Consider the following 15,169-nt stretch of genomic DNA (forward strand, 5'->3'; position numbering starts at 1 on the left):
ATCAACCAAAGTTGCTAGAAGTGAATCTTCTCTTTCTGTACTTTAAAGTGGAAATATTCAGCTGGGTGTAATCTGTGAAAGTTATGTGATGATAAAACAACTTATATACTGTTCAGAAGTAATGGTTTTCCTCAAGATGCCAGGAATCGAACCCATGACCCAGTGATTTAGCTGCAGCAGTGCTAGCCACTTGAACGCGAGCTGCGGACTAGTTACAGGGTGACAATTATTGAACTGTATGAAATAAAATTGTTGTAAGTTCGGACCAGTTTGCATAAAGATGTTCAAACTGCATGGTTGGCAGCGGGGCATAATGGGAATTGGTATAAGCATGCACATCTGTCTTATTGTTGTCGAATATTTGCATTTGAAAATGTCATTGTACAGCATGTGTGAGCTTATAGCACTAGCGAAGGTCTACTATGTGAGCAATAATAGACCAATTGCGGCTCAAAGGAAGTTTGCAGCAGAGTTGAAGATGAAGACAACCAGTCCAAGTGAGCTAACAAACAAGAATTTGATTTGTAAGTTTGAAGGAACGGGTAGTGTCTGTGATGACAGTGTTGGCGGTTGATTGTCTAAAAAAGGGCGAAAACATCAAGAAGACATGCACTGTGTTTCAAATCAGTGCCAGGAAATCAATTGGATAAACTGCACAACAGGTGGGAATTAACTGGGAGATACTGCAACAAATTGTTGTTGCTGACCTGCATCTCATCCTATACAAAATTCAAAGGCATCAGCCATTAATCCCAGGGTCATGGAACAGTGGTTGTATTACACCAACACTGTTGTCCATGTAATTGACGAACAGGACTTTGATGTGAATATGGTCTGGTTTAACGACAAAGTCCATTTTTATTTGGATGGATTCATCAGTTACCAAAATTGGCACATTTAGGGCACTGTGATCTAGAAGTCTCTTCACCGACAGTGGGTGACAGTGTGTTGTTCAGTGTTCAGTCACGAAATAATTGGTGTGATATTTCTTGATAGTACTGTGACTGCCAAGTGGTACATGAAGGTTTTGGAAAATGATTTCATCCCCATTATCCAAAGTGACCCTGACTTCAACAAAATGCGGTTCATGCAAGACTGAACTTGACCCCATCAAAGCAGGAGTGTGTTTGATGTCTTGGAGGAGCAGTTTGGGGACTGCATTCTGGCTCTGCGGTACCTGGAGACAACTGGGCCATACTCGCCTTGGTATTTAGTCTGTAGCAGAATGGACGGGGACTCCTTTCTACCTAAAAAGCCTCAGTTTTTTGTTCAACATCTTGAGGATAAGTTCGAGGAAGTGACAGAACTGTCCAAGATGAGAAGCGGTGCAGTCTTGATTCAGACACCATCCCCAGCCCAATCCGGGGTGTTACTCACTTGTGACCAGCTGGGTGATATTCTTGTTTCTGTCGCTCCCCATTAAAGCCTCAGCATGGTCCAGGGGATTATTTTCCATCGAGACCACCTCTTGCAGTTGCATGATGAGCTCCACGCCAATCTAGAACGGTGCGGTGTTCATTTCATCCAGCGCGTTTACAGGGGACTCAAAGACAACTGTGCCTTCATCTTGGCCTTTGAGAGTTCGTTGCATGAAAAAGTCAAGGCGATGGTTTACCGCTGTGATGTAAAAGCGTACGTCCCTCCCCCTTTGCGGTGCTTTAAGTGCTGGAAATTTGGGAACATGTCTTCCCGCTGCATTTCCAACACTGTATTTCGAGAATGCAGACGTCCACCGCATCCAGATACTCCCTGTGCGCCTCCTCCCACTTTCATCAACTACAGAGAGCAGCACTCCCCCCTACTCGCCATGCTGCTCAGTACTCCAAAAGAAATGGAAAATCATGGAGTACAAGACCCTGGACCGGTTGACTTACCAAGAGGCTAAACATAAACTTGAATGATTACACCCCGTTTGGTTGATATCCACACACGCTACCATCACAATCACCAGCCGTTCTACACTCTGTGCCATGAATAGTGGGCTCTCTGGGCCTCCAGATTACATCTGCCCTCTTGGTTGTAGGGGGAAAATCCCCTGCTGTTGCTCCCAAATTACCTCCTTCGGGAGCAAGGTCCCCCTAAATGTAGGGGACATTAGTCCCCACCCCCAGCTGGAGAAGCAACAGCCTCCTCTTGATCTTCTCATGCAGAAGGGGTCCCTTGGGGCCGTCTCTCCTATGGTCTCCACTAATGCCACAGCGGACACTCACCAGTAGCTCAAGGAGCCAAAAGCTGCTGGACAAAGAGCTTCACGGTCTTCCTCTGTGCCTGAAGCTGCTTTGGAGAAATCATCCCAGCAAGTCCATAAAAAGAAGCGAGAGAGCAAGCAAACTTAGTAGTAGTCTGCTAAGAAACAGGATTGTCTGGTGGCCCCAACACCACCACTCACTATAAATTCTGCATCTGAGGCTGCGGTGGAGATCTTAGCATCCACTGCGGACCTGGATCTCACTGATGCCTCATCCACCATAGAAATGGCTACAAATACTTAATCGGGGGCAGCAGGTGACCCTGAGGCATAACCTGCCTCCTTTACACCTTTCATGCCTTCCCAGTGTCACAATATCATCATCCTCCAGTGGAATAGCGGTGGTTTTTTTCACCACCTGGCTGAGCTACGGCAACTGTTAAGCTTTACACTTGCTTCCTGCATTGCCCTCCAGGAAACCTGGTTCCCAGAATGCGGACCCCTGCTCTTCGCAGCTATAGGGGATATTACAAGAACCATAGCGACTACAATTGTCAGGCGGAATTTGTGTCCTGAACTCAGTATGCAGTAAACCTGTACCCCTTCAAATTCCTCCTGAAGATATGGCTGTCAAGATAAGGATGATGCAGGAAGTAACTGTCTGCAACGTATATCTTCCTCCAGATTGTTCAGTACCCCTGAACACATTGACTGCACTGATCCGGATTGTTCAGTACCCCTGAACACATAGACTGCACTGATTCATCAACTCCCTAAGCATTTCCTACTTTTGGGAGATTTTAATGCCCATAACCATTGTGGGGTGGCACTGTGCTTACTGGTAGAGATGTCAAAACTTTCCTGTCTCAACTCGACCTCTGCCTTTTAAATACTGGGGCCCCTTCACTTTTCAGTGTGGTTCATGGCATTTACTCGGCATCGATTATCCTTCAGCAGCCCAGGACTTCTCCCATCTGCTCACTGGAGGGCCCGCGATGATTTGTGTGGTAGTGATCACTCCCCCATCTTCTTGTCACTCCCCCAGTGGCATTGCCCTGGACGTCTACCAAGATGGGCTTTAAACAAGGCAGGGAAGCTTACACCTCTGCTGTCACTGCTGAATCTCCCCCACGATACCATCGATGTGGTAGTTGAGCAGGTCACTGGAACGATCATTTCTGCGGTGGAAAAAACAATCCCTTGTTCTTTAGGGTGCCACCAGCGAAAGTCAGTACCTTGGTGGTCGCCAGAAATTGCCAAGGCCATTAAAAAGTGTCGGCGAGCTCTACAGCAATATAAGTGGCATCCTTCCCTAGAGCACCTTTGTTTTTAACAGTTCTGTGCCCGCATTTGTCAGCTTATAAAAAGATGGAAACAGGCATGTTGGAGGAGGTACATCTTGACCATTTGGTGCCATACGTCACCTTCCCAAGTCTGGACGAAGATCAAACTTGTTTGTGGGTACCAGACCCCGACAGGTGTTACTGGCATTAACATCAATGGTGTGTTATCTACCAACGCAAATGCAATTGCTGAGCACTTTGCTGAGCATTATGCTTGAACCCCCGCATTAGAGTATTATTCCCTCAAACAGTGGATGGAAAGGAAAGCCCTCTCATTCACTGAACATCACAGTGAACCCTATAACACTCTGTTTACAGATAGGGAGCTCTTCAGCGTTCTTGCACATTGCCCGGACACAACTTCTGGGGGGGAATGAGATCCATAGTCTGATGATCAAACGTCTCTCATCTGACTACAAGCGACATCTCTTCATCATCAACTGGATCTGGTGCGATGGCGCCTTTCCATCACAATGGTGGGAGAGCGCCATCATTCCAGTGCTCAAACCCAGGGGGAGGGGGGAAAAGACCGCTTGATGTTGATAGCTATCGGCCCATTAGCTTCACCAACGTTCTTTGTAAGCTGTTAGAACGTATGGTAAGTCAGCAGTTGTGTTGGATTCTGGAGTCACTTGGACTACTGGCTGCATGCCTGGGCGGTTTCTGCCAGGGGCGATCTTCCAGTGATAATTTAGTATCCCTCGAGTCTGCAATCCGAATAGCTTTTTCGAGACGCCAACACCTGTTTGCCGTCATTTTTGAGTTACGAAAAGCTTACGACACGACCTGGCGACATAATATCCTTGCCGCATTATATGAGTGAGGTCTCTGGGGCCCGTTCCCAATTTTTATCCAGAACTTCCTGTCGCTCCGTACTTTCTGTGTCGAAGTTGTGCTTCTGATAGTTCCTCCCCCCCACCCCCACCCCCCTTCCACCCTACCCCTGTCCAGAAGAATGAGGTTCCACATTGCTCTGTATTTACTGTATCTCTATTTTTAGTGGCCATTAATGGTCTAGCAGCAGCTGACTTCTGCATTTCGCATTGCTCTCCTCCAGTACTGGTGTTGTTGAGCAGCACCTACAGGTTGCCATCCACAAGACACAGTCATGCGCTCTAGCCCACAGCTACCATTTTTCAGCCTCAAAGTTGTGTGTTATGCACTTCTGTCGGCATCATACTGTTCATCCGCAACCAGAACTTTTCCTTAATGATGATCCACTCACTGTAGTGGAGACATATCGATTCTTAGGACTTGTTTTCGACACCCGATTGACGTGCCTTCCTCATCCTCATCAGTTGAAGCAGGAATGCAGGCAGCACCTCAATGCCCTCCGCTGCCTGAGCAATACAAACTCGGGTGCAGATCGCTCTGTGCTGCTGCAGCTCTACAAAGCTGATGGCTATATGTCGTGCTCTTTAGTACCTCCGTTCACGTCCTGGGGAGTTGTTTCTTCTTTGTACTGACTCCTTGAGCAGCCTACAGGTTATCGACCAATGCTATCTTTATCATACTTTGGTAACGACCATCAAGGAGTCCATCTATGCCCTGGAAGGGTCCAGTCTTTCAGTGCTGTTTGTGTGGACCCCAGGTCATGTAGGAATCCCAGGCAATGAACTTGCTGACAGGCTGGCCAAACAGGCTATGCGGAAACTGCTTATGGAGATCGGCTTCTCTGCAACTGGCCTGCATTCAGTACTCCGCCGCCAGGTTTTGTGGCTTTGAGAGTCGAAATGGTATGAACTCAGCACACACAACAAACTGCGTGCCATTAAGTAGACTACAAATGTGTGGCATTCCTTCACGCAGCCCTCTCGCATGGACTATGTGGTTCTCTGCTGGCTCCGCATTGGCCATGCTTGAGTAACACACAGCTATCTCCTGCACCGTGATGACCCACCTCAGTGTCAGTGCGGCACCCGGCTGACAGTGGCCCATATTGTGGTGAGCTGTCCTCCTTTGGCTGCCCTGCTACGGACTCTTCAGTTGCCAGACTCGTTGCCATTAATTTTAGCTGACAACGCCTCATCGGCTAATTTATTTTTAAGTTTTATCATTCTATGTAAGTTTTAGTGCATTTCCTTTATCCTTTTGAGTTCCCGACTCTAATGCTTTTAACGCGGATGTTTTCAAGTGTCGCAGAGTGGCTGGCTTTTCCTTTTTATTGTCATGGTTGGCCAGCCACAGGCATCTGCTCTCTTGTTTTTACCCCTTCTAACTGTTTCTTGCTTTTATCTGTGGTTTTCTTTTCCTGTTTTGTCCATGGTAGTGTTGGTTGTCCTTCTGTTGTTCCTCTTGTTATTGTTCTATACATCTCCTTTATTGTCTTCTTTCCATTGTGGAATTATTTTACTGGCAACAAGGGACCGATGACCTTGTAGTTTGGTACCCCCTCCCCTCTCTTCAACCAACCAACCAAGCATCTGATGAGTGTATCTCCAACATTCATGCGTCATGAATTTTCAGTTCTTGTGCCCCCACATATTTTCAGCACCTGCATCATGTGTTTTGAAAAGTATGTACCCTTACCACTTTAGAATCAAAGTAGCTCATAATATTGAGAGATTACATTACTGTTCTGAAGGATCAATAGCTAAGTGTCTTGCCTCCATATTAGGACTGCTGTGGGGAGAGGAGCAGTGAGAGGAATGCAGTGGATCTTAGCAGGCAACAGGGAGAACTAGGGGTGCTTTACAGATTATTTGGCTCTTTCTGTTGTAACGTAAGCATCTTCTGTAAGTCAACAGAGATTATCATCTGTGTCATGAAACAGAAATACAATGATTTTCAAATCTACACAGTTAGCTGTAGCCGTCTGATTTGATGAACAAAAAGAAAGATTCTAGCCACTAAATCCTCCATTTTTTAATTTTGGTGTTTGGGGAGGAAAGGTCATTATTTTACATAGTGATAGTATAAGTAATTCTGAACAAAAAAACTGTTATATGAACATTCATCTGCAAAAGTTTCATTAGGGAGGTATGGGTATTGAAAGGAACTTCAATTCTGCAAAACTGATGTGCACAACATGGATGTTTACATGAGAAGTACAGTTATGTTACATAACGTTTATTTCCTTTGCATTTAGTACCTAATGCATTACAACATGCATGTTAAATGTATTCAGCTGACAAAGACGTACCATGTCTTTTACGAACGGCTTTAATACTGTTCACAGAACAGGTTCATATGTCCAACCATGAACATAAATGCACTTTTGCGCTCTAGCGTTTACATGTTGTGTTGGTTGTGCAGTTGCATGTGATTGGTTGCTAATCAGTTCAGCAGCGTCCATGATGTGACAAAGCAGTTCATCTCGTGTGTTTACTGTCACTTTATGCGCCTCTGATTTCATCCAACTCCATAAACAGAAATCTAGGGGTGTAAGGTCAGGTGATCTTGGAGGCCAGTTGAGATGGTCCCTCACACGTAAGATAACATGTCGAGGGGTACAGTCATGTTGCAAGTACATTCCAGTTCGCTTGGCTAAAGGAATGCCTTCCAGTAGTTCCACAAATGAATTTTCCAAAAAATGTGGGTACCTCTCTCCTGTCAATTGACTATTGGTAATAATGTACCTATCAAAAGCTTACCGATCATGCTGCACCAAACAATTATGGCAAAATGAACTTGGAAATTGCTATCCACTGAAGCGTGTGTATTTTCCCGTGACCATCGATGATTTTTGCATGTGTTGTTTATTCCATGTCGTGAAAACTGGGATTCGTCAGTGAATAGTATGTATGGAAGCAAATGACTATTCTCAATTACCCAGTGACAGAATTGAAGTCATTGGGCAGTGTCGCCAATGTGGAGATTTTTGACATGCTGTATGTGAAATGGATACAGGTTTTCTGCATGTAACATTTCCCATACAAGTGTCTGTAGGACTTTCATACAAAGGGACATTCTTTGTATGCTTGTACTAGGACTTGGCTCAACACTTGCGATAATTTCTTACTGTTCTTGCAAAGTTTGTTGACGTGCATGCTCAGACAAAAAATGTCTGCTTGGAAGAGAGCCTGTTGCATGCAAAGTGATAAACACATTGGTAGACACCCTGCAATCAGGTAATCATAGAGTCAGAAAGCACCTGTGGTATTCTTCTCTTGCAGCGGTAGCACTACTCTCACAGAAGCCATAAACATACGCCACATCTGCGTATTCCTCATTACTGTAGACATGTGGCATTATTAGCAAGGCTTATACGAACACAGTTAACACCGTACGCTACGCAGTTAACTGATCTGTCGCCAGTACACTACACAATGCGGCTTACAGGGCACAACTGCACAAACGACGAGTGATTGTACTATGTAAGTCACAAGACCATAATACGTGGTAGGTTGCATAGTGTAAACATGGCATGTACCTGTGCATTGTTTGCAAGAAAATCACGTTACCGTCCAGTTGTATTGCATATACGTTCATGTTGTGCACATCAATTTTGCAGAATTCAAGTTCCGTCCAATACCCATACCTCCCTAACGAAGCATTTGTGAACCTATTTTCATATAACATTTTTTGTTCAGAATTACTTATACTATCACTGTATATATATCCACTGAAGCGTGTGTATTTTCCCGTAACCATCGATGATATTTTTACGTGTGTTGTTTATTCCATGTTGTGAAAACTGGGATACAGGGTTAGTGGCGTAAGACGTAACACCCCCTTTGATTCCCGGGGGCGATTGCACGTATCAACAAACATGTTCGGCGAATCGTAGCCGACTATGGGCACATACTTTGGTACATGCACAATAATCACAACGTTTATATTGACCGAGATAATGAGGCAAGTACATGTTTTTTTAGTGGGACGCTACACTTTTTTTAGCATCATTCGAACGCTCTGGAAAAACCGCATATAGTGATGTAACGCTTGTTGCTATATTGATTCCAACTTTGCTTAAAAGACGCTGGTAAGTATTGTATGATTGAAGGTCGAGGTGGTCAAAGCGGCTGCAGACCGTAAACACGCATCGCGTGACCCGCAGGCCGAGTTGCCGTGCTCTTTGCAGCATGGATGGCCTACGCTATGTAGGTAAATCGTCATCCGCCCTCTTCATGATACACCATAGGTACAAGGGTGGCAAGTCGCATTTCGTATTTAACTGTGGCACATGCTAGCTAATTGCATATCAAAAGGGGATTATGAGAACTATGCCAAATGCATGGACATTCCCAGGCTGAAATGAATAGTTATTGTGTGAACATAGCAACCACTTTGTCATGCAGTTTCTCATTTAAGCTTTGCCCTCTTCCTGCTTACATTTCACACCTGACGCACAGTAAGCCACTGATAATGTTATTGATGGATGTGTCATGGAAAAGTTTTCACCAGGTGACGCCTGAGTGTGTGTGTGTGGGGTAACAAAGTGTCTGCTGTGAAACTACTGTTTCCACAGATAGTATTGGACATTATAATTAGAGAGAATAAACATTTGATAAGATAATCATTTTATTCATTCATATGCTGACCACCTCCCACCAAATAATATGACAGAAGGACAACCTACGTGGTATACACATTGTCCACACATGTTACATTTATACTTCAAGGATGTTACTGGTCATTGACACATATCATTTAATAATACATTGGCACCTATTGATAACCTTCACAATTCATAGTGTTGTTAACAAAACATGGCATTGTACTTTACTTAAGCATGTACTCAAACGGTTTACCCTCGACTGCAAGACACATCTGTAATCGACGTTCAAGAGAATGGGTAACAGATGAAAGGTCAGTGGATGATATGGCGGAGCAAGCTGTGACGATTCGGCGGTGCATGTCATCTGGCATTGTTGGGGCTTCGCGGTAGACCGCATCTTTCAGTGTTCCCCACAAAAAGAAATCAAGTGGAGTCAAATCCGGGCACCTGGCAGGCAATTGTACTACAGCATTCCATCCAGTCCAATGGTCAGGAAATGTCTCATTCAATATTTGACTTGAAACATGTGAGAAGTTAGCTGGGCAGCCGTTGTGTTGGAACCACATACACAGGCGCTCATTGAGTGGTATCTCCTCTAGCAGAATGGGTAGAATGTTCCTAAGAAAGTCTCCATACTTATTTCCATTTAATACTCCTATAATGAAATAAGGTCTGACAATGTAATTTCCTACAATGCCGCACCACACGTTGACGCACCATGGCCTTTGGTGCTGTACCTGATGCAGCCAATGTGGGTTCTCAACTGCCCAGTAGTGCACGTTATGTAAATTTACTTTCCCGTGATTAGTGAATGTTGCTTCGTCAGTGAAGAGCACACGTCTGAAGAATGTACTATCATCTCGCAGGTGTCGCAGAGCAGACCGACAAAATTTGATACGATGTTCGAAATCGCGTCTAGAGTGCCTGATGGGGTGAAAGGTGATACGGGTGGAACTTATGCCGGTGCAGAATGCGCATGACACTCGTCTGGCTGACCCCACATTCCGTGGCAATACGTCACGTGCCACAATGAGGATCGATAAACGTCATGGCCAGAACAGCGTCTTCGTGGTCTCTGTCGGTCGCAGTCTTCTTCCTCCTCCTTTGTTTGCTGTTAAAGCTACCTGTTTGCACTAGTGTAGTAATCATTCTTGCAATGGCCTAGCGAGTGGGACACCGACAATCAGGATACATATCCCTGTACCGCCATACGGTTTCGACAGCATTCCTACGACATTCGCCATACAGAAGTAACATGCCTAACTTCTGATTTGTGTCCATATCTAGATGTAATGTTCAAGCAGCTACTACGTCTGGATAAGGAGACACACGTCCTACTGGTTCAAAGTCGCACAACCTACTAGTTGTACGACGCGCCTGCTTTCCGGGACGCGCGAGGCGTGTTTACAGTCTGCAGTCGCTTCCGACCGCCTCAACCTTCAATCGCACAATATTCCCCAGTGTCTTTTAAGCAAAGTTTGAATCACAATAGCAACATGCGTTACATCACTATACATGTCTTTTCCAGAGCGTTCGAATGATGCTAAAAAAGGTGTAGCATCCCATTTAAAAACATTTACTTGCTTCATTATCTCGGTCAATATAAACGTTGTGATTATTGTGCATGTACCAACGTATGTGCCCCATAGTCCGCTATGATTCACCGAAAACCGCATGTCGATACGTGCAATCGCCTCTGGAATAGAGGGGGTGTTACGTGACTCACCCTGTGTGTGTATGTATGCTGAAAAAACTGTTTGCTGTAGTCGTACCAAATTAAGTGTCCATTGTGTTTATCACAGTAGTGATAATGAATCAGTCTTGAGATTTCTTTTCCTCTTTTTTTAAAAAAGTATGAAACCCATGTTTGCTTGCAAGGCAATGAGAGGCTTTGACATTCAGTTGCAGTGCCAGTACGGGCTGCTATCTGGACGTACTTTATCAGCCAGCTCCCTCCATTGCCAATTTAGAGTTCAGTGAATGACAAAAAATGTACAAGAGAGCCTCAGTATAGCAAAAAAATTTATGCAATTTTGTCATATGACGACATTTTGGAGACCGTGGCTGTTTTTGAAGACAAATGTTGATCGTGTTAGGACAGCAACCAGCCACAAATTTACTTTGAGTTCCTTTATTCAAAGGAAACCGTTACCGGTTTCGAATCGTTGCGATTCATCATCAGACGGTTTACACGCTTTCTTTCTACATTTGGTGTGTTTTTTACAGATTAATTGTCCTAAAATATAAATAAAACACAATTACAAACACGTCACATACAGATGGTTGCGTTGCAGATTTTCGTTGCATGTGACTTACGTGAAACGTCGGTTTCGAGTGATTGTTTCTATAACGTTCATCCAATCGATGTAAATGCATTCCCACTGCATCCTCGTTGTTGCACACGTAATAGTTCTCACTGTACACTTTAGATTTGTCACTGAGTTCATTCCAACCACGCACCACATGTTTTGGTACATACATATGTTTGTAAGCTCTTTGTATGTACCAAAACATGTGGTGCGTGGTTGGAATGAACTCAGTGACAAATCTAAAGTGTACAGTGAGAACTATTACGTGTGCAACAACGAGGATGCAGTGGGAATGCATTTACATCGATTGGATGAACGTTATAGAAACAATCACTCGAAACCGACGTTTCACGTAAGTCACATGCAACGAAAATCTGCAACGCAACCATCTGTATGTGACGTGTTTGTAATTGTGTTTTATTTATATTTTAGGACAATTAATCTGTAAAAAACACACCAAATGTAGAAAGAAAGCGTGTAAACCGTCTGATGATGAATCGCAACGATTCGAAACCGGTAACGGTTTCCTTTGAATAAAGGAACTCAAAGTAAATTTGTGGCTGGTTGCTGTCCTAACACGATCAACATTTGTCAAAAAAATTTATATTTGTAGCAGAACGATAAACTATTCCTCACTCAGTAACTTTCATCTTCTCATAAATAGTTATGTATTCATTCCACAGAAACTTATTAGAACTAGGGTGTCTTTCAGTAGGCATACTTAACTATCAAATCTGCTCTCCAACATGTTTCTAATCAATTAATTCATTAGTTTAGTCTCCCTTTAGATTTACAAATCCTTAGTAAAGAAAAAGGACACAGTAGATTGTGTAGATATGTGAAAATAATTTCCAGTAGTGGCATTAAATAGGTACTTGGGTACTACAGTAAACTTCTGCATCTTGTTTGTTAGGTAAACTGCATCAAAAAGTAACTGATTACTGTTGAGTGTAGTCATAGATTGCTGTGTGCTGAAGGGGTAGGCTGTGCAGTTGGATATGGTGTTCTCAAAAAAGCCTTTTATCTGTGTGTATGAGTACTGCTTTGTTTTGTTTCTAGTGCACCAACACTACTTGGTTGCATTAATAAACTATGCAGTTTAACAAAGTGACTAGATGTTGTTACATTTAAAGATTTTGCTTTCCAATTTGAGTCTGACTGCTTCCTCAAGTGAACAGCCATAATTTTTCTGCCTGATCATTTAGCTTCAGTAATCTTTAGGACTTGTTATAACTGCTCCTGTATTTCACTGTCTCTGTCCATTGTGTTTTGATCCATACCATTAAGTTACAAGTATGACTTCAGCAGTAAATTGTCACCCTTCAGTGACATATGAGGGTAATCCCAAAAGTAAGGTCTCCTACTTTTGTAGAAGTACATAGACCTCTTTATTTCTACAATGGTTTACATCAATTTACAGCTTGAACATTGAGCTATTTTTCAACATAATTACCATTTCTGTCGATGCATTTTTGTAGATGCTGTTGCAGTTTTTGTATGCCCATGTCATACCAGCTCACTGCCATGCTGTTCAGAAAGTTATGAACCTCTTCTTTAATCTCATCATTGGAGCTGAATCGCGGGGACCGCAATTAATGCTGACAGGTACTGTGAGACTCTGATAAAACTCAAACGGGCAGTTCAGAGCCACAGAAGAGGAATTTTGAGCAATGGCGTACACATTCTCCGTGACAACGCTCGCCCATACATCGCTCGGCAAGGTTGTTCTCCCACAACAGCTTCAGAGGAACATAATCACCTACCTTCCCTATAGTCCTGACTTGGCGCCCAGTGACTATCACCTGTTCCCTAGGTTAAAAGAACATTTGGCCAGAAAGCGATTCAGCTCCGACGACACGGTGAAAGAACGGGTTCATAACTTTATGAACAGCATGGTGGCAAGCTGGTATGACATGGGCATACAAAAACTGCCACAGCGTCTACAAAAATGCGTCAACAGTAAGGGGGATTATGTCGAAAAATAGCTAAATGTTCAAACTGTAAACTGATGTAAACCATTGTAGAAGTAAACACGTCTATGTACTTATTAAAAAAATAGCGGACCTTACTTTTGGGATTACCCTCGTATTATTGGAAGCATAATTTATCATTTCTAGATGATGAAGTTACCTTTATATTGTGTTTAAAGATGGAGAGGAAACTATACTGCCAGCACATTGTCCATTTTGGATTTTTTGTGTAAAAGAAACAAGAATACAGGCTTATACGATTTAACTACACTGGGAAAACTTCTGAGTATATTCCAGGAGACTTGGTGGGTTATTAAAACTACTGGAAAGGACACCTATTTGCTTACAGTATCTGAAAGGATTTAACAGTAATAAATACTCAAGGACTTATTAAAGAACACAAGTAAGAAAAACGAACATTAATGTGCTAAATTCTACTACATATGAACCAATATCTAAATTTAATCACAGTTCAAAAGCACAATATTAAAAATTTGGTTTAATTCTGCGTGATTATTAATTGTTATTTTGTTTCAGTTCCTATGACTTTTTACGAGACCATTTTCGAGCAGAGCACTTTTTATGTGAGGAAGGAGGGTGTGTTGAAGAAAAATTTACATCAGTGTTTCGATCTGCGATAGACTTAAAAGGTAAACCTGAACACCTGTGTGTTTTATTTTCATTTTTTCTTTTTCAGTAGTGTATTGAAACTTGTCAGATTGCAATTTGCGAGGGATTTTAATTGTGAAGAAATTTATAAATTCCCTCTTTCTTTGTGGAAGAGTAAATATTAAATTCATTTTCATATCATTGTATTGTGTTGCATCATCTGCCATTTTGGTAAAAAGACTGAACGTGATTTATCTTCCAATAAAGGTAATTCAAAATACCGAATGTTGCAAGCAACTTAGAACTTTGAGTAAAAAATTAAAAAATACACACACACACACACACACACACACACACACACACAATTTTCTTGAATGGCATTTTAAAATTTGGGGTGTGCAGCTAAAGATTTGCAACTTGTGACATTTGGTTGTGAATAAATTTTACACATACTTCGTTTTTCACTCTGTAAGATGTGAAGAAAATTGAAAACGGTTTGTGACGGTATGTATGTACCAAGAAGTTAATGCCTGTGCTGAGAAGTTATGACCAAAAGAACTAAAAACAATAACACCATTTGTATTCACCTTGGCATAATTCATTGATTCATAATCTTTCAAAACCTCGGTTGGTAAGTTTCACATTGCCGTGAAAATTGAGCTTTCATTGATGTTCCCTGTCAATATCACAGTGCTGTATGGAATTAAATTACAAATTTAAACACAGAAAGAAAGTGAAAGATTTATGCAGTACATTATTTTCTTAAACATCTAACAAGTGTTACATAAATTAAGCCTCAAATGTTTGCACATCAACACAGATTTGTTTAGTTGAAACACCTAAGTGAGATGACGAGTTGGTTAAGATACTGAGCTTGGATTCAAGAGCAGTGACATTGAAGTTCTCCTTATGGATGTAGGTTTTTCTGAGTTTTCCCTAAGTAATTTAAGTTGAATGTCTGGATGTCTTCTTTGATGAGAGGCACATTTTCTCCCCAAGCCTTGTACAATATGCAGGTGCTCTGCCTCTAATGACATAAACCCTATTCCCCCTTCAACATCTCTTACGGCTCTCCTTCGTGGTGGTATGTACAGAAAACGCGGTGTGACTGAAAGAATAAATTAAGAGTAGGATAAAATCAAGGAAAGGAAATTCCAGGTTTGGAATGTCATCAATATAAGGAGAGGATAAATTACAACTTACTGTAAAGATGACACCATGACTTGCATACAGGCACAATTAAAGACACTTGCACATTAGCTTTTGGCCACAGCCTTCATCAGAAAAAGAAACACATCATTTATTCGCAC

The 15,169-nt window shown here is 42.5% G+C and overlaps 1 protein-coding gene across 1 annotated transcript in view; it reads left to right on the plus strand.

The window, feature by feature from the left end:
• Nucleotides 1–15,169, plus strand: part of LOC124594981 (E3 ubiquitin-protein ligase ZNF598) — a 77,087-nt gene that overhangs the window by 8,621 nt on the left and 53,297 nt on the right. Inside the window, exon 4 of the mRNA XM_047133512.1 lies at nucleotides 13,788–13,900. Coding sequence (XP_046989468.1) covers nucleotides 13,788–13,900 — 113 coding nt within the window. The remainder of the gene's footprint in view (nucleotides 1–13,787; nucleotides 13,901–15,169) is intronic.

Source organism: Schistocerca americana, chromosome 2, assembly GCF_021461395.2.
Source record: "Schistocerca americana isolate TAMUIC-IGC-003095 chromosome 2, iqSchAmer2.1, whole genome shotgun sequence".
In the NCBI taxonomy this organism is placed as follows: Eukaryota; Metazoa; Arthropoda; class Insecta; order Orthoptera; family Acrididae; genus Schistocerca; species Schistocerca americana.